General features: G+C 39.3%; 1 protein-coding gene across 1 annotated transcript in view; it reads left to right on the forward strand.

Annotated features, from left to right (window-relative positions):
• The window catches only part of LOC139720965 (uncharacterized), a 150,296-nt gene that overhangs the window by 69,790 nt on the left and 55,687 nt on the right, over window positions 1-24,819 (forward strand). The window contains exons 5-9 of the mRNA XM_071632295.1: window positions 5,606-5,662; window positions 9,727-9,819; window positions 10,622-10,685; window positions 22,152-22,250; window positions 23,704-23,847. Coding sequence (XP_071488396.1) covers window positions 5,606-5,662; window positions 9,727-9,819; window positions 10,622-10,685; window positions 22,152-22,250; window positions 23,704-23,847 — 457 coding nt within the window. The remainder of the gene's footprint in view (window positions 1-5,605; window positions 5,663-9,726; window positions 9,820-10,621; window positions 10,686-22,151; window positions 22,251-23,703; window positions 23,848-24,819) is intronic.

The following is a 24,819-nucleotide window of genomic DNA, read 5'->3' on the forward strand; positions in this document are numbered from 1 at the left end:
CGTCCCGTGTTTACATGGCTTGTTTCTTCATGGTTGCTGCTCGACGTGGTTGCAGACCGGCTCTGCCAACATTAATGAGCCTGCTATGGGGAGGCCCCCTGCACAGTGAATGATGATTGATTCGACGACCTGGTCTGACTTACACAACCTCGACACGGTTATGACAGATATTTCAAAGCATCAAATCTTGGTCAGAAAGTGTTTGACAGCTCTGGTTGACGAATCATTTTGATTTAATGAGATTAGGTTTGTGCACATGCTGAGGGACGCAAAAAATTTAGAAGCATGGTCTTCGATCTCACATGCATTAAGTACATGGATAGACAGACGCAAATATGCACTGATAAACATACGCAGACAGACAAAAATACAGACAGGCATAAACGCAGACGAATATAATATGACTTACGTGACGATTGATTGACTGATTAAGAAATCTCAGAGTTTGATATCAGATATACTAATGTCATTACTCCATTTTTAAATTGAGTTCTGTCCTGGTTTATTGAAATTCTCTGGAGAACTGACATTTCACATACAAAGATTCCAGTATGTGGGACCACATACCATGTCAAAGTCCCCCCTCTGATAAAAATGGGACAGGGAACAAGGAGAAGTTAAATCTTGTAATCAGTCTTTGGCTTAAGAGACCTTTTAATTTTGTCCCCTGGGTCAGGTATCCTCTTTTCATGCATGGTTTCAGGGTTCAAGGTGCTGAAATGCATCTGTGTGGGATGGTTGAGGGGGGGGGGGGGTGGGGATATACAGAAGACGAAAATTGAAATCAAGGATTGTGTAATTGGATGATGTAGAAGAGGTAGACAGAAGGGTCAGTGTGTGTCCCAGATGTTTGCTAGCTGTTTAACAAGATGAAATTGATTTATCGCAGTCGAGGATTGTTGATGAGACTGCGCTGTCGACTGAAATAAAGATTAGAATGTTTGTGGCTGGGGTTATGGTGATTGCATTTAGAGGTGAGAGGGAGTGTGTGATATAAATGCTTAAATAGAGAAAAAGAAAGTCTTACTCTGATTCTGCTGTTTTAAGCTTTAGTTTGTTTTATGACAGAGAAGAGTGATCTGAATAGATAAAAGGAAATTTTAGTACTGGACTACCCCTGCTGTATTTCTAGAAATTGTGTAATTATGTTATTTGTTCAGCGAGTATTATTTTTTGCGCATCGAGACTTTCCGACAATTTCGTGAGTTGTAAAATTTGCGATTGTGGAGTACAGTCCTAAGCTGAGAAGAATGTGCATTCACGTCTCATTCATAATGTTGAGATTTGATTCAATATTTTTTCATGTTTTTAGATTCACAAATAGCACCTGACTCGTGTAATTTGCAAAATTAAAAACCTAAGAAAATATTTGGCATATACAGTATTCATCCCTAATGACTAAAGGTCTGTTGTTTCGATGTGGTGTAGCACTTGGAATCTGTGCTCAATCTGTTTGCAAATGACATACAGAAATGTTTGCCTTTCATGATAACAGGATATAAGGTTCTGATAAGAAGAATATTACGATAATGTTTGCAAGCATTTTGTGTGTGTGGTACACCCATGTGTATGTTTGCCTCTGTGTGTGTGTGTTTGTTTGTGTGTGTGTGTATATATATAATATATATATATATATATATATATATTTGAAGTTTTCAGATTGTAATTTTTCATTTCATTCCATGTATGATTGTCTGGGTTGTGAGTTTTGGTAATTGATGAACAGTATTGCTCTTTAGGTCGATATAATGACCACAGAGTGTGTGTTGTAACTTTTTATTTTCCTATCTCGTGATATTGATTTCATTCATTACCGAGTTTTTTTGGCACAACTGATTCCCATTGCATTTTTTTTCCCCGTTTTATTCACGGTCGTTCTCGTTTTTAATCCCACCGAATCCGGCCTTCCGTCTTGCCGTGGGCTTCATATCGTTCCCTCAACAGTGCAATTTGATGCGACGAAGCATGATGCGAGTGGTTGCTTTCATTTACGTTGTTGTTTTTGATTGCTGTTGTCCCTTCTGTGTTCGGTCCTCTCTCTCTCATTGATATCCGTACGACACCAGTGATGCTGTGGCCACACCCCTCAACCGTGTCCTCTCGTTTCTGTCGAGCGAGATATAAACCAATATATGAATATAATGTAACCTTTGCAATCTTCTCCTCTTTTCTCTCCTCTCAATTTTTTTCTCCTCTTTCTCTTCTTTCTTACGGAGTATAGCAGGTAAGCCAAACACAAAAGAAGGAAAGGCAATCACACCGTCCTACTTTTGATCTTCTTTTCTTCCTATCATTATCATTATTTCTACATTTAGTATTAGCATTTTATCCGACACACATCTCTTTTATTTTCAGTTGGAGATACGCCATTTCTATGATTTTTGGTACAGGGTCTGTAATGCCCAGCTCATAGTATTACAGAACAAGTTGTTTTACTATTTATTTCATCTTTGTATTAAACACAGTATACAGATCATACAGTTCTTTGTAGTGGTGAAAGGGGATTAGACGGAAAAGGTTCCACAGGTTTCCAAGAAACATGGTTTGAAGACTGTCTGTAGTCCTCTGTCCAGTTGGAACACTAGATGATCATGCATTACAATCGGGTGGCTTCCTTTAATAACCTACATCTGAGCTAACCACATGCCCTCTCATTAGCCAGTTATCATTTACTGACTCTGATTATCACAGCCCACTGAACATTTTACTCTCTCCACAAAATAGTTAATGTCAGAAAATAACAACTTATAAATCTGAAATGTAAAAACAAAAAAACACTCGAGAACTAAAGGGACAATAGCAGTGTGTGCTTTACAAATATTGTAAATTGAAAACATTGTCAGGATGTAGCACAGCAAGCTTCAGTCAATGAGATTTATAAGATGATAAAATAAATCTGTAGCAATCTTTATAGAATATAGTAAATATAGCTATGCAGTTTCCTTGTTTTTTTTATTTTTTTTTTTTTGGGGGGGGGATGCTGTGGCAGTTGAACCATGTGATAAATGAATTATTGCAGACCCAAATATACTTATCAGCTGCTTTCAACAAAAAAATATCACACAATTATGTTAGTTGTTTATTTTCAGTTTTGATAAAAAAGTTAAGATGGCACAGACGAAGTGAAATTTGATACCAGAAGAATATATTCCTGTATCAAATTAAAGAGATGGTATATAGTTTTGCTTTTGGTTGAGATGGGGCTTCAAATTTTTAGAGTTTTGTTTTCATTTTTGGTGAGACAATGAGAAACTACTAATGAAATTTGAAGAAGCATACAATTCTTCAAAAAGAACTCAAAGTTTATTAGATGTAAATCGTTTTTGAAATGACTAAGATATGCAAAGACAAAGTGGTCCTAATAAAAGCTGGGACCCACCACCTATTAGAACAACTTCAGAGACTCCAACCCCAAGTACCTTCTGATCTGGAGATTCCCCCGCCCGAAACCCCTAGCAAACGGGAGACTCCAAGTTGGTGTGTGCGAAGCGCGAAGTTCCTAGGGTTCTAGATGTTCTCTGGTGCTATCTATGGCTTATTTTTTCAACATACGATAACAATAAGTAAGAAATCCTTTCCACCGGGAAACACAGAGCCAGGGCGGGAGAAATCAAATCTCAAACGGGAGAAAGGGAGATTTTGCAAAAATTGGCTTTCGGCGGGAGATCTCCCTTCAAATACGGGAGAGTTGGAGTCTCTGCAACTTTGTTTTTGGATCTGATCTCGGCCATTTCAAAACCAATTTTCATCACATAATCTTAGAATCGTATGCTCCTATTATATTTCATAAGTGATATCTCATTATCTTACAAAAGATTTTAAAAAATCCCAAAACTTGAAGCCCAATCTCAACCAAAAACTAGACCACCCCTTAAGCTCTTATTTTCCAACATTCCAAGTTGGACGCCACACAGTTACTCAGACGTGACGTCTATGTGAGAAAGGCCTGTATGAGGCTGACGCTTACGTATGCACTGTCCACTTTAGACTGGACCGTTGTGATCAGGAATGCACAAAAGCAGCCATGCACTCTCAGTTTTTGTTTTGTTTCATTTTTATGGTTTTATTTTCAAATTTAAATGAAAAAGGAAATCTGCACTGCAACTACAGACCATGCTCCCTTGAACAAACAGTTTTTAATGAGCCACTGATCGTGTCCGTATACCATACATGTTTTCTGGTATACTCAATGTCTTCTTGATCGCATAGATTTTCCTACCCCTCTTTCCTAGACTGCTCAGAATGATATTTGAAAGAGGAAATTCTGTACCTCATTGGACTTCTCGACACATCAGTGCAAAGTCATGCTTTTAACATAATATATGCAGCAGTACTAGAATCCCCAGACTAACACATAATATGCACTTTATATCTTCACGTTTCATTTGCAGATAGTATTCGTTGCCATCAGCTGAAGTTCTGAACATTAATTTTCTAGATAGCTTTTACAGTATTCGGCAATTATTGTATGATTATCGTTATTAAGTTTAGGGATGTACTACGTATGTTCGGTGGTTATGTAATGTTGCAGTAGTATTTGTATTGTCATTTTCCCCCAGGTTGTTGAGAAGCCGATTAATACTTCAAAAGTACTGCAGTATTTTGCTATACAGCATATACTATTGCTGAAGCAAAACCCATAAATTTACCTTCCTCACAAAAAGATACCATGACCTTTACTGCCATAATTTTGAAGGAAAGAGAAAGCTGCATCTAAATGAGATAATTTGACATGGTATTACTTAATTCAAACAAAAATTTTCCAGTCATTATTATCAACTGTTTTACCTTTATAGTGCAGTAAGGACAAAAAACAACAACAACAACAACCAACAGTTGTAAAACTGCAGGATACTGTCCACTCCTATGACTAAAAGGCAAGGGTATGGGGGGGGGGGGGGAGTGTATAGGGTATCCATGTTGTGTTACATTGTCTAAAGTACTTGTCGCCATTCATTGTAATGACATGCCTGTATAAAGTAGTCAATGTAGACAAACATTGTTTGAACGTACAATTGTATGTCGGTAACTACAGGTTTCAGTATATATTAAAAGATATTTGTCTCATCTTTTCGTAATCTTTTTTTTCTCGTTTATATGCAGTGGTGTATGTATCATATTGTAGGACACTAGGGATAATAATCAAGGGGTAGAAACTCATTCTGTCTATTTCAGATTATTGTCTATCTTGCCATAACTTTCGGCATGACAGTCAAAATCTACACTATGTTCAGACATCATACAAATTGTATTTATTCATCGTTTCTCATAACCAAATGTATCGTATTTATGGAACTCTTCTGTCGTACTCCTGTTTGTTCTTGAGTACAGGTTCTGTGATTTCCCCAAATCTGAGCAAATCAATGCAATTTTTTGCGTCTCCCACCCTCAAAAATCACCCTTCCTCCCCATCCTAATGTCAATACCCCTACCTTTCTCTGTTCTGTTGGCGCCTGTATAATGTGTCCTCGTGGTGTATACCCCCTCTCTCTGCCAATCCCGACCCCCTTCCCCCTCCCGCCCCACCCATTCTCTGCCCGTCAGATGATGTAATTGGTTCGTATACCATGTTTTTTTGTTTTTTGTCCATGTTCAACTCTTTCAGGACATAGCAGCTGATAGGATTAAGAAAAAAAGAGTAACATATCAATTACCAAATGCGGTATGTCGAAACTTCCTACTCTTGATATTTTTGTATTCTTCTGGATTTGTATCTTGCCTTCTTGTTCCAAAGCTGCAACAGTGTGATTTGAACCACTTTGTACACACGAGTTTTTGAGTATTCACTAATATCTGGATATTATCAAGTTTGTTTTCACAAGCCAATCCTTATTTAAACAGATACTGGAACTCATCCAAAACTAAATGCCCAGTTTGCTTGCTTCACAGACTTGGAAAGTTTGTTTTTTGGAGTGTTCTGTTATGTGGCATTTTGTTCTGTTTTTTTAAACCCCCCTCCCATTTTATTACACACACATTTTTTTTTTTTTTAATCCTTGTGAAATTTGCCTCCCCTTTGCTATTTCCCTGCACTTTGGTATTTTTTTTAATTGTTTATTATTGTGACTCTTTTGTGTCACGACACTTAATAACATGTTTTTTTTTAATGATATTTCACAGGTTTTTTTTTTTTTTATTAGTATTATGTGATTTGTGCAGCTTATTTTAGTCACCAAAATGTGCTGACAAATTTTTGCTTGTCAGAGCTATCAAGGATGATGCTGTTATCAAAAGGACAAAAATGCCAAGAGACCCTGAGAAGAAATGGTGGATTAGATAAAATGATTTTGGACAAATTCTGTACATTTGACAATTTGTATCTTTCTTGTACCTATGAATAGCAACTCTCAGAATACCTTTTGAAGAGCTTCCTTTTTTTGAGAAAAATGTTATATGTCATATCATTGTTTACAAATATTTATCCATTTTCCTGTCATATTTTTGTAGGAGATGACAGTTCTGCACATATCGCCCCACTAGGAATAAGCCATAAATCAAATTTTTAAGTAACATGTCAGTGTAGAAACCATGAAGAATTGAATTGCTTCCCTAAATCATGGATGTACATGTTGGTATGCATGCGTGTGTTGTGTATCAATGTAATCATTTAATTAAAATGGGGGAATGTCTGGGAAATGATTGTGTGGTAGCAAATCATGAATAACAATGATTATTTAGTGTTCATCCAACCTTGAAGAAATCCCCTTGCTATGGGATGTGAGCAGAAAGTTAACAGCAGAAGGAACATCACATTTTGTGTATTGTAGAATAAGAGGTACAGTGTTGTATACTCATGGTTAATATACAATTGTATGTATGGTTATCATGGATTATAAGTCTAGAATTGAAATTCTGTATTTTAGCTTGCAACAAAATGTGAAGGCATTGTCCACAAATCTTCGAGCCAAGGCATTCGCTTTCTTTTTTTCTTTTTTTTTGTCTGTGTGGGAAAATCGTTGAAAAGGAATCAGCTATTGTACTGAATGTTGCACACAAAAGTACTCATATTTGTATTCTGTATTACATAGAGATGTTGGCACGCATAACGGCCAAAATTTGTAACTTGAGGTACACCAGCATACAAGCTTCATGCACAGTACAAGTGTACACTCTTTAATGTACATGCAACCTAATGACACCGGTCACTATTAAGTGTCACATAGCCATTTTGATATGTTCATTGTGTATAAGGTTTGTTTAGTTGGCATTTATTTTGTCTTGCATGTGCATGCTTTGTGTTCAATGTCTTATATTATATAATTTCACCCTCTCACCTTTTTGCTTCTGCCACCTTGGTGCATCGTCCTCCTGTGTTCCCCTTAACCCTTACGCTACTGAATTTTCACCCGTGTCCCTGGCATCCTAGTCTTCTCCTCCTCCTCCTCCTCCTCTTCCTCCGTACTGGACTGTAGTGGTCGGAGATTGTTCTGTTTCTGGTTAATGGTTTGATTATCATTCTTGTTTTTGTATCTCCCCCCATCTCCCCCTCCCATTCTTGTTATCGCCTCCCGTCTTTTCCCCCGACTCCCCCCTCAACCTCCCCACACCGGGTCATCTTCTAAAACACACACACGATCCAACTTTCACCCGTCCAACATTTTGAACCTCCTCCACACCCCCCTGCCCACGGGGGGCCCGCAAAATTATGCTGGCTGCTCCGAAATTCGGTAGAGTATGGGTAGCCTGTCGAGGAACATCGTAGTAAGTATTCATGACTCATTTTTCATCTTTTAACCCCTCACACAATCTCCCAAACATCGTTATTCGAACTTTTCTTGCTCTCTTACTCTCCTTCCTCTTAATATGCTGAGACCACACCATTTTAGTTGTGGAAAAGTTTGGACACTAATGAAATATTTGTGCAGCCATGATGCTTTTATCAGTCACGGCACCAGTGTATCATAATATACTCACATATATTTCTGTCATCACGTGCCACAGATAACTAATGCAAAAACCCGCTCCATAATGAAATACCTTAAAGCTTTTCTTATCATAACTTCCACAATTAATCTCTTATATATGTGGATTAATATCCGCAGTGCTGGAGCATATATTAATCCTACTCATGCTATAAAACAATATTATCTGTTCATTTATGTCTTCAGTCTTTTGTAGTGAATTATTGTCAATTTATGAACAAATATGTTTAAAAATACTTTGCTTGTCTACAAATTCGGTAAGTGCTTGATATTGAAACAGGTAATTCTGTAATCACAGCATGTCGCCTTATCGATATTTCAAATGCATTCCAAATTCTGTTTTGTTGAGTTTTTGAGAGAAATTTCTAAGTTTATCAAATATGATTTTCAAAAAGCAAGCCAATAATGCTTCATTCTTCAACATAAATTTGACTTTCATTTGATGCCATTAAATGTGACTTGGAAATTGAGTGGGCGCAACCACTCCATCACGCAATTTATGCATGGTCACGCAGTTTTGTCAAGAATTATCTGTGGCAACCATTTATGCAAATTGAGAATTATTTAAGCATTTTGCATATATACCACTCTCGTATTATGAGCCAAATTTTGTGAGTTTGAAGCACAGTATATGTACCCACACTGCCCTTCTCTACCATCGTTCACTGTCCCCTTTTGTATCAAGCATTCTCCAGATTCTTGTTTGCCAGTGTTATCTCCCAATCTCTGTGAGCGTTGTTTGTTAATTCGTGTTTTATTGGATCGAGGCATTTCTCGTTAATCGTTTGCCGTGTTTGTTCATAAAAAACTTCACCATCAAAACAACAAAGCGGATTAATGTACAAGCAAGCATGAGTGTCTGATATCGGGTTGATTCTTTAACCGTTGAGAGTTTAAAAGTTTTCCGTTGCTGTGATTTCTGATCAGGAACATGCTTAAAACAATTGTGCTATTGCAAAGAAGTACAGTAGATTATTTTTGTAGATCATTTTCATGAATGATGATGATTAGTTTGGAGTTAGTCACTGTAGTACAAAAGAAAACAACTTTAAGAAACATGAGAAGTCAACATCGTGATTATTAGGTAATTTGAAGTTGTCAGTCAAAGTCTATAGAATAAAACTTGTTGAAAAGTCGTTGAGGTAAAGCAGTATTTTGGAATCTCAAGACACAAAATGGACCTTGATTGCAGGTCATTCTCACTTTGCTTATAAAATACAAGATCATGTAACAAAAGGGTGGGAAAGAGACAGAGCAGTTGTATTGAAATGTATCACTTAATCACAGATGTCACAAAATCAGTCAAATATAGTGCTGTCGTGTCGAACAGCAGAAAAAAAAAAGTATGGTCGGGAAGAAAAATCATCTGTGACACATGCTAATGTACCTGCAGACATCTTGAATGATTTTATCGCCAAAATTGTACTCTTTTCGTGTACTTTTCTAAAAGAAATGTTTATTTCATGGGGAGTATGATTCCTTCCATCTCGATTTCACCTCTGCCAAACTTTTAACTCCACTGAAAACATTGATGTGGGGGGGGGGGGGGGGGGGGGGGGGGGGGTTAGCAGAGGAAAAACTGAAGAAAATGCAAAACAACAACCTCCAGGGAGGGCAGACATGGATGTTTGAGACACGAGTTGAAATTGGTGGGGGGGGGGGGGGGGGGGGGGGCTTCTTTGGATGGGTGTGACATCTGTGCAAGTGACAAATGTTGGAATATTCATATGTGGCTGGCATCTCAACATCGCCGGGGTAACACTGACACTCCCATCCTCCTCCTGCTCCTCCCCCATCCATGTAGGGAGAGCTGGAAGCTCAGCTTCTCCAGGCCAACCCCATCCTGGAGTCCTTCGGCAACGCCAAGACCGTCAAGAATGACAACTCCTCGCGTTTCGTAAGTACTACCACCTTTTCCCCCCACCGCCTCTCCGCGTCACCGCCTGCCACGTGTCACGTGATGGTGACGGAAAAGAGAACGGTGGAGCGCTACCGGTGTAGGAGAGACGAGTATCAAAAGTTTTATAGTCTTTTCCTCCTTAGTTTGGTTTTGGTTTCTGTAAGCAAATCTCTAACTTCAGTTGACAGCGTCATCTGTCTTTCTTGCAGAATGTCCAGCTGGAGCAAGGAAAAGATGGAATGAAACTGAAATTCAACATTTCATATTCAGAATGTCTGCTGTTTGCAGTAAACTTCTCAACAATTCAAAGTCACATATCTGATATCAGATCCTTTACTTTGTCTCTTTTATTATATATCCTGGATAGATATAGAATGAAGTGTCTCTATGAGATATATAATGTATTCAAGCAATGTGGGGGATGCTAATTGATGAAGGGTTAAAAAAAAACTCTTGTTACTGCTGAGAGTCAGTGGATTTCCATTTCAGTTTGATTACAGACATGTAGAAAATGCATTAGTGTAAATGGTATCTTTGAAGAATGTATAGGAATTGAGCCTCATGTATATTCACCTTTGCTTTATCTACTGCCTGAACTAGAAATGTAGAAAAGGTAAAAGTTTGCCATGTCTGTATTAAGATTACCATGTAGCACAACAAAACTTTTATTTAGTTGATTTGAATCAAGCAGCCAGTGCTGTCATCGTGATGGAATAATGTGTGTTTATGGAATGAGAGTCGCTCCTGATGTTCCTATTGCTAACTATAAAAATATATGTCTTTCTGCCCATCACTATAGGGAAAGTTCATCCGCATCAACTTTGACACATCTGGCTACATCTCCGGAGCCAGCATTGAGACTTGTATCCTTTCTCAAGTTTTCAACCTCACTCAGTAAAGGAAGGAGGATAGATGGCCTTGTTCTTGTTAAAGCTTCATCACCATCTTTTCACTGATCTTCATTGGTACCCCCTTAACCCTTTCAGACCCATCTCTTCAAGTGCTACTTGGCCTCCTTACAAACAGGTGGCTTGATGGTAGTTGAAGGATTAACTTGAGTGTACATGCAATATGTGTCTGAATTTGTTTGATTTCCAAATGAAAGCACATGGGGAAAAAAAAGGTTTTTGTCCATCAATCCAGCATGTATGAGATGGACATGACTATCAGAAGGCAGTAAAAGAAAGAAAAAGAGAAAACAAAACAAAACAGACGAACAACAAAGCTGAGAAGATTTCACTGAGGTCGCCTTGCACCAGTCCTGTGAGGAATGTATCACAGGTCTGTGTTCAATCCTGCGTGCGTAGTCATAACCATCTTGCCCATTGATGTGGGTTTGCCGCTGGGGCATTCCACTCCCTACAGTCTTGGGGAGGTAGACTTCATTCTTCACATCGACACAGTAGCACAACCCTCGTGTTGACTCTGCTTTACATTGGGTGGGAGAGCAAACATGGCCCTCTGCTGGCGTTATTGACATATTTTCTTCTTCTTCAACTCATGTATGTTGGGGTATATTTTGAAACATTTTCTTGTCACGTCCCTGGTAGAATTGAGAACCTCTGGAAGAAAAGGAATGGAGAGTCTATTGTGTTATTAGAGAAAAATGGATTAAATCCATAATTATGCTGCATTGTGAGGTCACAAAGGACGTAGTCCCACCTGTGCGTATCTGTGTGTGTACCTTTGTTACTGAAAGTGGGATGGGGTGGTATAGAAGAGAACAAGATATTACATGGAGTGATTGGGGTGGGGGGGGGGGGGGACTGGTATCGTGGTCCATGCTTCTTCATATATTAAGTGCCACACCCCTTCTGAGTTGAGAAGTCTCTTCCCTCCTCAGCCAGTAGACAGAAGTCTGTCTTACACAACAGGCATGGAGGTCATTAAGCAGCTGAGCCCTTCTGTAAACTCTCACCCATCCTCTCACTCCCTTGCGAGAAATGGCCTCAATTTTCAGACTCCATTTCATGAGTGCCGCTCTACACAATACCCCAAGTAGCCAAAGGTGTTTTCAAATGCTAGAAAACAAAAAGGTGATAACGGACACAACTAGTGGCATATGAAATGTTATTTGAATGAAGCCTCCATTGAAGAGCATTTCATGTTCATTTCTTCATTATATTTTTGGGCAAGCTGTGGTCACAAATACCACTTGTCATTATTCTCCTGTTTTTGTTTTTGTTATTTCCATCTTGTTCGAATTGAGGAAGGAAGATATTTTCTATTTGCTTTTTATAATGAAAAGTGATTTCAATGGAAGTGACATTTAAAAGACTGTCTTTATGAAGCCTTTAAACCCTGCCAGTTAAAAAAAAAAGAAAAAGATGTATTGTTCAATGGTTTTCATGCAGACCCAGTGCCAATAACAATGATAATTGTAGTGCTGGGGAGGATTGCAGAAGTTATGATAATGATGGTTGTTTGTTTGTTTGTTTTTATTTCCAAAACAATAAAATCATACACAAAATAAACAGTGTTGAACATGACATAACTGAAACATGAATCAAGATTGAAGTATCAAAATACAATGAAAACAAGTTGACATGTGACAATGATGATAACATGTAACGGTGGATAGCCCATTTCAGATCTATCAACATGATAGATCTGTTCTTCCATAGGGTCCAAGATTTATAAATCTATATATAATAACTAACGTGTCTTTAATTCATACCAAACGTAATATCTAAAATCATATCACAAAACAATCCCTCAAACAACCCCTCCCTCCTCCCCCCCCCCCCCCCCCCGACTCATCTTAGATCTCTGATGACATAGGGTAATATACAGGTGTACATGTAAATACATAAAACATGTATTCATCAATTCATTTTAAATAATTCTATTTTTTTTAGTGGTAGTAGTGATTAACTAATATCAAAGATAATCATTATACTCATGTAATCATTGTTTATAATATCCTTTTTAATTCCTCGCCCCTGTCATGATGCCTTGGAGAAGATTGTAGTGATTTGTATTGGTGGCGTAATGATGTTTTGAGGATGTAAGGTAAGGTGTCAGTGAACTACATTTTACAAACTCAGCATTAATTACATACTGCAGAAGGTTAAGTCTAATACTGGGGGGATGTTTTGTTTCTCCACGAGGGGGAAAATGCAGTTTGAAGTAAAAACATTGTTTGTTTATTTTTTCGTGATGAAATTCTGTAGAAATACAGTAGGTATTACATTGAAAGAAAGAAAGCAGTGGTATTTTCATGATATGCCACTTTTTGTGTATCTGGCTTGCGCTTGGCATAATTAGGGAGTAAAAGAGGTTCTGTGGTTAATAAATAAAAATCTGGGGTTAATAAATAAAGAGTGTCGGAATAACCAGGAGACGATTCTCAGCCGTTGCTGATGGTATCTGTTCGATTTATGAGCCAAAGTGAGCTGAAATGTCTGTAGGTCTTCCTGACAAACATCTCTCTCTATTCCCCTTGCCTCATTCCCCACCAGGAGGAAGAAAGAGAAATATCCTTCGATCTGGCCAGCACCTCTAGCATAAATCAACAGCAGAAAAAAAAAGTAAAATATTATGTTGACAGTGTCAATACCCCAGTGTTGGACTTGTTCCCAATTGGAGGATTACGAGGTTTAGCTGTAACAATACAAACCAGGTAGCTAATTGCTACCTCCTAGCTAATTGCCGCATGGATTTATTATTAGCATCGTGCGAAACTTAGCCAAACTGGTCTCGGTTTTCCTCCATGGCATTATGTTTAGACCATGCATGGGCGTTTTTCTTTCCGAGATTGGTTTCATACCAGTTAGTATCCAGCGTTAGAGTTGGCATGCCTGTAATCACCACCTGCAGTAGACCATTTTTTGAGGCTGCGGCTCGATTTATGGTTGGTGTGCCATACACCTTAACCCTTACAGAATCACTTTAACAGAATGCCATTGATATTGCATGCAAATTGGTTGTTTGCGGTATTGAAAGAGTTTCACGGACATTGAGTCAGTGAAGAAAGTGATGCACTCACTAATGTGTGAGGAGAGGGCCATGATGTGGATCCTATGCCAGGATCTATAGAGTGGGACCTACTCTGATGCAGATGTTTAATTATCTAATGATATTAGGATGTCCCTAATTAATACAATTACTGATGAGCAGTGCATCTTTTGTCTTGTTTCTTTAGACAAGACACTTGAGTAGTCACTGTAGCAATTTCCTCATTTGTGGATTGTCACTTGTATGGTTGTCCTGCATAATGAGAAGTGAAGTGTGCCACATCTTGTGTTCAGTTCATTTTGACATTGAGAGTGTGTCGTTATTTCCTCACAGTGAAATGAGCAACAGTCAATGGAAAGCCCCTCCCACTTTCCTCGCGAAGCAAGACGTACAGCTGTACAGCGAATGAGGAGTTGGTATGGATGTCTGTCTGTTATAGGAGACGATGTCAGATGTAATTTAACTGGCAGGAGGAAATTTTCCTGTTTCAACCATGCTTTAATGGTTGGTGAAAATGTACAGTTCTTGTGTGATCATATCTTTCACAGTTTTATTTCGATATGTTTCTACTGCACATAGCAACACTGGTAGTGTAAAGACTGAGTGTGCTCTTTAGGAACCATTATTGTGAGAATCACATAGTCTAAAATTGCTGACATTAATGGAATCAGTTTCTCTCTCACTTTCTCTTTAACCCCACCCATGGCTTCCCTCGAGTGGTGCCTGGAACAACGATGAACTCTTGTAATAACTCCAAACACAGACAGATGAACAGACAACACACACACTCACACATACACAACTCGTACAAACACACTGACCACACATACACTAATACATTAAAGTCTGTCATGGACAATAAAGAATGTTGCAGTAAAAAATTAGAAGTCCATGCAGAGTAGGTGAGTGAGTTTAAATGTGATAAAATGAATTTTAAAGTATTGGCATATTTTGAGCCTCCTGGAATCCTCCCTCCTGACTGTACCAGCTGGTGTGACACTTTTAGCCACCAGTCAAAACTCAGAGCCTAGTGAGCTGACGTCGACAAGAAGACCTCCAGTGGTCTGTCCCGGCCCTGAGGGGAAGGAAGGAACTCTAGGAAGCCCAGAGGATGCAGGATGATTACATAATGCGGTAATGGATTCCTTCTTACCGCCAGAACCTCTCATCTCCAGCAATTAGCGCTCTTTTGACAAGACGGCAAAGTCCACACAACGGAGGCCATTGCAGCCACTAGATCATAGATTGCTTCGGATGTCATTTTTAGAGAGGCCAGAATAATGAGAAACTTGCGTTTTGTTTCGTGGGAAAGTTTGGATGATTAGCGTCAACAGTTGGCACATATATTGTACCTCACCTATCAGATCAATGACACCTGAATCATATGCTACCAAGAGTGGTCACAGTTTTAGGGAAAGAAAGGGTTTAGTTGTCACAGAAATAGCTTCACTCAGTGTGGGCAGACTTGTGACATATCCCAGTGTCTTCTTGGTCCAAAGGTGTCAAAAGAATTGACACACATTGTTTTTGTGAAAAATTGAAAAATTTAGAATTTATTCAAAATATGTGTCAAGCTACTGATTTCATTTGTTTTTTTGGAATTTTTGTACAAATCTGATAAATGTTGTTAATGTAACTCCTCAGTGGACAGTATTTCTAATGTGGGAAACAAATGCAAAATAGACTTACTCTGTGTAGCAGTAATGAGGCACAGATGACTTTACAGTAAATTCACATTTCTTGCTTGTGATAGGTAGCCTTGGTCTGACACTTAACCCTCAAATAGGAAAACATTTCAAAATATTTGCATAAATGAGAATAATACATAGTTTTGATTTAAGGACAAAGAAGGTATGCAATTTATTGACATGTGTCATTGGGGAATATCTTGGTATTTAGGGTGATGGTGTAGATGTTAGAGTTGAAGTAAGCAGGTGTAGCAGTTAGAATTCAAGAGAAAAAAAGAAGAGAAAAAAAAAAAGGATCAAAGAGGAAACATCTCATTAAGGTATTACAGGAGGCTTACGTAACCTTTCACCATAATGTTTTCCAGGCTTCTCTTTTGCAAATGGATACTCGTCCACATAGAGTAAAACATGATCCTACAAATTGACAGTGTTTGGGCTTTCTTCCCCGGTGGTGGGTTTCCTCGGCGTCCGCTTCTTGTTCCTGCCCTCTCAAATTTTGTAACCGAATCTGTTGCTGTTTTGCACCAAAAAGACTTTAAATAGTTGATAACTGTGTCAGAAGCATGCCTAGGTTTCATTCCTGTCTATAATCTGTTTACATTTGGAGCGTATAGCTCTATGTGTGTCCAGGCAAGGTTTTGAAATTGATGCCCCAAAACAGTAGATGGAGAATGTGCAACATAATCCATTTCTGTTTTGGCGAAAGAAAAACATGAAGAAAAAGATAATTATAGATTTACCAGAAATATGTCTAGGTTTCATTCATGTTTATAATATGTCTATGTACCAACTAAATTTGTTGGACATAACTTTAAGTGCACCCAGATAAGTATTTCACAATTAGGTGATAGACACCATAGAAAAAGGGTATATTTTTCCCAGATGTTGTATGAACAGTAGTTTCCGCAAGCAGACATTTCCTCAATTTGGGGTTTCCTTTCACCCCCCATGTTACCATTGGCTCACCTGGTTGCTGTTGTATAAATTTGCCCCATGTTATCCCAATGGACTGCAACTTGACATGCAAATAACTTGCGGGTCTGATGATTTAATTCTCTGCATGCCAAGTTCATCCCCTGTCCATAGGTTTATGTGTGGAATTTGTGCACATGAAACTCACTGGCATGGAAGGGGTTAAGAGCCACCAACCCGTCAAGTCCTAGAGATTTTTGTTGCAGGTATTATCGTCTTGTCCTCAAATTGGCAACTCTGACTGTCACTGCATATGTTATAGTGACTAATTATCTATTAGATGGAAGTGGTTCAATTGAGTAAATCTGCACAAAACTCTGAAGGGATTACAACCATTTGCTAATCTGAGAGAGAAAAAGTAATTCTCATCTTCCAAAATGTATTGCCAATTTGAAGATCATTTATAGAATTAGCTCAGAAGAGGCTTTTGAAATTGCTGGAACTGAAACAATTAATGTATATACAATAAAGAGCTCATACGAAAGCAAAATTTGTTCCCCTTTTGAAACGACCACGATGAATAAGAAGGAATTTTGTTTTAAAAAATATACAGAATCAAACCACAGCAGGTTTGGTTTTCTCGAAGGGTGAATTATTAAAGCAGGTGTGTTCCCACTTCTGATGCTTTAGTAGCACTCCTCATCCTACTGTCAACTGAGGTCAGGATGTCTGTGCAGCCAGTAGGGGTGGCTGGTTGCGTGCAGTGACGTGTGAGACTCACTCACTCTGTTGGCCAGGCTACCTCATCCCTGAGGATAATCTGCACACCCTATACAGCAGCTGTTGGGTTGACTGTAAAAGACACCTGTAATTATTCACTTCATGGTATCTAGCCTTCAAATACCCCCCTCCCCCTCATTCTAGGCCAGCAGTATCAATAGAAGGCACATCAAGGGGCATCTTACTTGCAAAAGACTTCCTACGCGATCGCTTTTTCTGACACGAGTTTCTCGCAACATGGGAAGAGTTTTATAGCGTTTGGAAACAGAGATGAGTTGCCTTGCCAACCGCTGACAGCAGACAACATTACACGCACCACCTGTTTCACAAACCCGGTGTCTTGTCAATCGAAACATGCAACCCTGAAAGTTCTGTCTTGCCAGAGTGTTCATGCAACTCTTGAAGTTCTTTCCCTCCGGAGTGTATGTGCACATGCAGACACCATGGTGGTAGTGAATGCAGCATCAAAACAGGGACCATCCTCTCAATCTCGTTTTGAAGATCAGACTATTAAAATTGTTACATATGAGCACCAAAAATGTAGCAAAGCCCACCTGGGAAAGCATCTGATCATTTGAGTGACCGTGACCAATTAAATGCGATCAGGGAAACATGTCTTTCAGAAATGTGATTCAAGTTCGCTCTCAGACTTGCCTGTAAAAGGTTATGACATTACAGTAAAATGTGTTTAGAAAACATTGTCCCCAAATGAGTGCTTTTTGTGAGTATGAAATTTGCCTTACGTCATAACCAGACGTACATGTACATGTGGCAAATTATGACTCAAACTGTCACAGATTGAGCCCTACAATGTATGTGATGAAGGTGTTCCTTGAAATTTGTCCCAGTGGTTCCAAATGCGTAAACTGTTTCCTCCAGTAGTAGCCTCTAGAATTGTTACATTCTCGAATGCATAGTCACATCCTGACCACATTTGGAATGTCACATTTTTGCGTCATGAGTCACCAATTCATGCCATAAGCCAAAGCTTTTTGGGGGTGAGCCCCCCCCCCCCCCCCCCCAAGCCATTATTTTGTGTGCACGTGTGTGTTTTTTTTTTGGGGGGGGGGATGGAAATTGTGCCAAATGTATGTAGTTCTGTCAGTTTAAAGAACATATTATGTAGACTTGGGCAGCCTTCTAGATAGAATGTTTTTTCAATTAAACAGTGAACAGATTTTAGGGGACCACCAGAACGTCCTCTAGCATGCTAGAGAGACCAGAGCAAAAGACTTGGGCATCCCCTATAAGAGGCTGAACATCAAGCCCAGGGAAGACCAAACTTGAGAAGGATCACTCATAGTAGAGCAACGGGACACACTGTACGTCCTATGCAGTTAAGACAAGTCAAGATTCTCAAGACCAAACTTGAGAAGGATCACTCATAGGAGAGCAAAGGGACAGACACACTGTACGTCCTATGCAGTTAAGACAAGTCAAGATTCTCAAGCAGTACTTTTTATCTGCATGTCAAACACTTGCTCTCAACGTTTTGGGTATGATTTTTCACCATTGAATGGTGAATCACTCATAATACAATATTTTTCTAAGAAAGGATGATTTACGAAAGTGATCTTTTTCCTTTTCATTCCAAACTATTCCATTACTTCAAGCGAAGCATGACAAAGCACAAAAACGTGCTCGCTGAAACAAAGCGGGGCATACGCACATACACCGCACGTCACACCCACAGAATGTCCAATTGAGCAATATAGGTTTGTCATTGACATGCACCTTTTATAGGCAGTTCCATTTTTTTATCCCCTCAACAGACAGCAGCTCTTTCTTTCACTCCGATGTTTGCCGAACAACCACATTCCTGTGTGCAGCAATAGCAGCAATAGCAAAAAAGCAAAGGCCAAATGCCAAAGTGTTGAAATTGTGTTGGTGTGGCCATGTATTTCTCTGTGGATTAAAAAAAAAAAAAGAGAGAGAGAGAGAGAGGAAAAAGTCATTGTATAATCTGCTTCTGTTTGGCGTGGCTGTGTACATGTATTGTTCTGTGCATTTAAAGAGGGAGAGAGAAAGAGGAATAAAAAAAAAAAAACGTCACTCAATAGTCTGCTTTTATTTGTGGCCTGAAAGTAAATATTGGTTCATTGCTGTCTATATTTTCTTGATTTTTCTTCCCCTATTCAATGAGCTAGATGGAGTAAGTAATATTGCAGACAGAAAGGAAACATTCCAGGCACCAAAATTAGTCTCTGAATGACTGCAATATACATTTACCTATTTTTTTTTTTTTCATCTCGCTCTCTTTTTGTGAAAAGAATCAGTTGCACAGGAAACACACCACATGTGATAGGATCTCCCTTTTTCGTTAAGCGATAATTTTGATCGGAGATGCCCTATCCAGGCGTTCAATCGTAAGTGATGTACGAGTGAGTAGAATGCGCAAGGATATCTCATGTCTTTTTTGGTCATATGATTACAGAAAACTGTTACAGCAGCTTCGGTGACCACTTACATGAGGGCTACGCAAATGTGTGTACAGCTGTAGTTATTCCGTGGCTCTGTAGTACATTGTACGTCTGCAGGATTTTCTTTTGCATGTACCGACATAGTTGACAATGTACATCTGTTGCATCATGCCCCCATCAAGGTGCTACATAACTTTTTTTTTTTTTTAAACCACTTGCCTGGTCGGGCAAGCAGATTTTTCAGAATTTTTTCAGAAACCTCAATCGGGCAAAAACTTATGAAGCACCTTGCCCACTGTTTTCTTGTATCCTTTATGTTCTACAATGTAGCTCTAGCGCTATTTCTTTTTATGGACCCTTGCAGAATTAATAGGGGACGGGCCGTACTTGATGTGATGCTGATTCCAAATAATTCGGTCGGAATTGAGTAGAGGTGGTCTATAGGTTAAGGTAACTATTTTATGCCAGTGATGTGACTGTTCATGTGAATACTGCGTCGGCAGGGTACACATGTATCTAGGCTCCAAGTCCCAAAGTTGTTCATGCGCACACAAGAGTGAGACGAGTGATATGAACATATCACGCACTACGCCCTGCCCATTACCCGGCTGGTAGCAAGCAAACGCACCTTGCACCAGCGGCTTCATTTTGTTAAGGATTCTGGGATTTTTCTGGAATTGAGGCAGGAAGTAATCAGGTGATAAATGGATAGAGCAAACTTTGTGAGTCAGCCAGTTGAAGAGGAGAGTGAAAAAGAAGTGATTATATTTGGGTGCCAAAGGTCCTATAATACTCCAAGGGTGAAAGTCCAGTTCTAGTCTGTGCCTCTTGAACTTTGTAGCCTGTGAGATGTATTGCTTCGCATTGTACCCATGTGCTCAAAACTTGCTGTTTTGGGGTTCTGTGAGGTTTCCCAAGCATTTCAGGGTAGTATTCTGAATTACAGAAGGATGGATCACTTACTTACCATATTATTTCTGGTAGGGTTGTGATAACTGGGTGATTTAACCTTTCACAGTTAAGTATGCACATGTAATTGGGAAAAAAAAAATATTTCTGTTCATATATCACATGGCATTAGCCCATTGAGGACGAGTCCCGAGTATACTCGGGCAAGCATCTATGGGAAGTGTGTGATGAAGCAAAATCAAACTGTCCTCAACGGGTTAAGATTAAACGATTTGAAAGTGATATTGAACTTTTCTATGGTCAACTTTTTGTAGTCTTCTTGTTTAATACCCTGGGTTCAGTACCTCACACTGTGGTACCCTGATAAGAAATCAGTCATTAAATTCAATCAAATTGATAAGATTAAGTTCAATAAATTAATAAGTTAAACATGACTTCCTGCCTTCCTCAATGTTGTAGGCAAACAGAAAGATATGACATGGATGAATGTGATCTTGAAGCAAAGTCACACAGTGCCTTCAAATTGTCTACATGTAGCTTTTCCATAGATCTGTCAAAGTCCATGTTGTTTACTCTTACGATAGATTTCACTAACAATTGAGCAAATATTTCATAGGGATTCTTCCCTCCAATGTTTTTTCCACTGCTACTTCCCATAATGTGTGCTCCCTTTGATTATCACATGTAGTGTGTGCAAAGGAACATAGTGTGTGTGTGTGTGTGTGTGTGTGTGTGTGTGTGTGTGTGTGTGTGTGTGTGTGTGTGTGTGTGTGTGTATGTGTGTGTATGTGTGTGTGTGTGTGAAGGGGTGTGGCGGTGTGGGAGGAAGTGGTGTATAATGTACCCCTGGCACAGATATTGGTTACGTCTGCATTTTGGTTATGTTCAAACTCATTTTTTGCCAAAGCCCCTTGTCAAACTGAGCATCTGAATTTTTTGAATCAAGCAGTTTAAGAATATGAATTTGTAATCCATCAAAATTGAATTCTGTTTGTAGTGTACTGTATGTGTCTGTGCGTGTTTGTATGTCTGTTCCTATATATATATTCATTGGTGTAATAGTATCCTCAGCTGTGGTATAGAGAGCTGTCTTCTTGGCCCACTGTTGTGCCAAGATCCTAGAACCCCAGTGTGAAGCCCAGCTTTGATCTCAACACACAGCAGGCCAGACTGTGTGTGTCGACCAGTTGCTTGTCACACAACATTTTCCTCCTGTTGATTTCACTTCCACATTCCCGCATGACCTTGGCAGATGAATTTAGATATTTGGCATTAACTCTTTGCATCCCATTCAGTGACCTATTTGTGCACCAAGTTAGTGGCAGTATTTGAGTTCGGGGCCTGCAAGGGTTAAATACGCACAGCCTAGATCTTTGTACAAGTTCATAATCCAGGGCTGCACACGAATTACATTGTACAATTAGTTCTTTGTACTGGTCCGACAGAGAGGTTGGACCAGTAGGTACCCAGTTTTTTATTTATTATCGGTCCGTACCTTAAGAAGTTACTGGTCCAACACTGATTTTTAGTGGTCCTAGACCGTTGGACCAGTGCTAGTGTGCAGCGTTGCATAATCTATAATGATTCATTAGTATTAGTAATGAGTTTGTGTTTGTGTATACATGTGTGTGTTTGTGAGATTCCTTAACCCCCCAAACCTCAGACCTGCTGGAGAAGGCGCGTGTCATCCGCCAAGCTGACACCGAGAGGACCTTCCACATCTTCTACCAACTCCTCCTGGGAGCTAGCGAGAAGATGAAGAGTGAGAAGACCTTCTTTTCCTCCTACTTCCCCCGTTCCCATCCCTCCTTGCTTTATTCTACCCCCGCCTTCCCATCCCTCCTTGCTTTATTCTACCCCACCTTCCCATCCCTCCTTACTTTATTCTACCCCCGCCTTCCCATCCCTCCTTGCTTTATTCTACCCCCACCTTCCCATCCCTCCTTGCTTTATTCTACCCCCGCCTTCCCATCCCTCCTTGCTTTATTCTACCCCACCTTCCCATCCCTCCTTGCTTTATTCTACCCCCGCCTTCCCATCCCTCCTTGCTTTATTCTACCCCCACCTTCCCATCCCTCCTTGCTTTATTCTACCCCACCTTCCCATCCCTCCTTGCTTTATTCTACCCCCGCCTTCCCATCCCTCCTTGCTTTATTCTACCCCACCTTCCCATCCCTCCTTGCTTTATTCTACCCCCGCCTTCCCATCCCTCCTTGCTTTATTCTGACCCCCACCTTCCCATCCCTCCTTGCTTTATTCTACCCCCACCTTCCCATCCCTCCTTGCTTTATTCTACCCCCACCTTCCCATCCCTCCTTGGTTTTGACTTCACTCATTAGCCCTTGTATTTGTGGATTGAGAAGTGCATGATAATGATAAATGAATTAGTTAAAAAAACATTATATGGAATTCCTTTAAATCGGTGTTTCATTTTTGTTGTAGTTAGGTTGAAGTGAATCTTATCCCAGAATCTTTTTAAGGGTCTTAAATGGGATTGAACGAACATCTTAGTGTAGGAATGATTATGTTTGTTGAATTTGACCCAATATATGTAAAGATAAGCTGGATATGCTTTGATGTTTTATTCCGGCGATTCTGTTTTATTCTTGGTTTTTGAAATGCAAATTCAACTCACAAAATTACTCTACAAGACTAAATAGATTATGCTACAAAAGTTTGGATACAGGTTTGATTGGATTACAAATGTCCCCATCCACTCCCTTTTTAAAGGGATCATATAGTTTTGGTTGAGAGCTAACTTCAGGTTTCTAACATTTTTGGTTGAGATAATGGGAAACCTCATATGAAATATGAAAGAGGAAGTATTTCTAAGAGGGATTCAACATTTACATTTTATTTGATGAAAATCATTTTTTGAAATAGCTGAGATATCCAAAGCAGAGCAATCCAAATAAAAGGTGGAGCTCACCTTTTATACTGATTGCTTTGTTTTACTTTGTTTTTGGATGTTTCAGACATTCCAAAACCAATTTTCATCAGATAAAGGGTGAATTCCTCCTAGAATGGCATGCCGTATATTATTTCAGAAGTGGTTTCTCAGGATCTGGCAAAAAGTGAAAAGTTCAATCTTCATTTCCCCCAGTACTATACCATCCCTGTAAGTTACATGTCCATAATGAAGAGATATGATACAATGTATTTGTATTTCTCTTCCCCCTCCCCCCTTTCAATATTCTTCACCCTGGATTTGACAGAGGATTTCCTTCTGGAACGGACTGACTTCTACACCTACCTTAGCAACGGCAACGTGCCGGTGCAGGGCGTGGATGACGCCAAGGAGTTTGAGGCCACCATGGAGGCTATGCAGATCATGAACATGAACGAGGATGACGTCAACTGTAAGCAGACATTTCATTTCATTTCATTTCATTTATTTCCACATCCTGATAAAAAGCATTTATAGAGAATACAAGAACTATACGTAGAACATTGGAACAATACAGGAAAAATTTACAACTTGTATAACAATTTGACAAGAGACAAAACACAACAAGAAAACAGTTATTTCAGTTTGTGGGGGATTAACATAGACCATTGGTCTCTCTGTGGCAGATCCCAAGAATTACAGCTAAAATAGTTACATTAATTCAATACAAAACACTAGAAAACTGTACTACAGAAAGAACAAAACACATATTAGAAGGCAAGAGTCATCAAAGTGAGGTGCTTATACACTGAATAAAACTGAAAATTTGTAGCATATCTTTATGAACAAGAAAGAATTCATAAATTCTTTTAAATATTGAAAGTCTATTAGACAACTTTATAATATTTGGCAAATCATTCCAAAATGCAGGTCCTGTATATTTGGAAGTGTATCTTGAAATTCACTATATTGGTGATATGCAATTCATTCATCTCTCTAGTATTATAATTGTTCTTACTTTGGATGAAAGAAATATCAAGATACACATGTAAGATATCATTTGGGAGGTTCCCAGGGCAACAGGCCAGGGGGAGGGTTGATCACCAAAGTAGTCACCCGGGAGGTGTGGGGCTATTTGAATGAGTGAGGCAACTTGTAATAGTGGAAAGTCCCTGTCGTTTGTAGAAATTGAAACTAAACATTTTTTGGACTCCACACAGAGAGGCCTCCAAGAAACACTGAATGATGTGTTGAAATGGCTATGCAGGGCTAGGCAAGATGGCGCTGAATGGTGATGGTGTTTGTCCGTGCACTCCTATACATCCAAATTTGATGTGCTCAGGAGGGTGTTATAAAGGAGTCAAAGGTCATGTTAGAGGTCAAGTGTCACAATGTGTACAAAACAAAAAGGAGGCATTGTGACATCATCAAGCAGTGAGTGCTG

The sequence above is a fragment of the Diadema antillarum genome, unplaced genomic scaffold, assembly GCF_040938485.1.
Source record: "Diadema antillarum isolate AM-2024a unplaced genomic scaffold, OU_Dant_1.0 scf00000135, whole genome shotgun sequence".
Taxonomy (NCBI): domain Eukaryota; kingdom Metazoa; phylum Echinodermata; class Echinoidea; order Diadematoida; family Diadematidae; genus Diadema; species Diadema antillarum.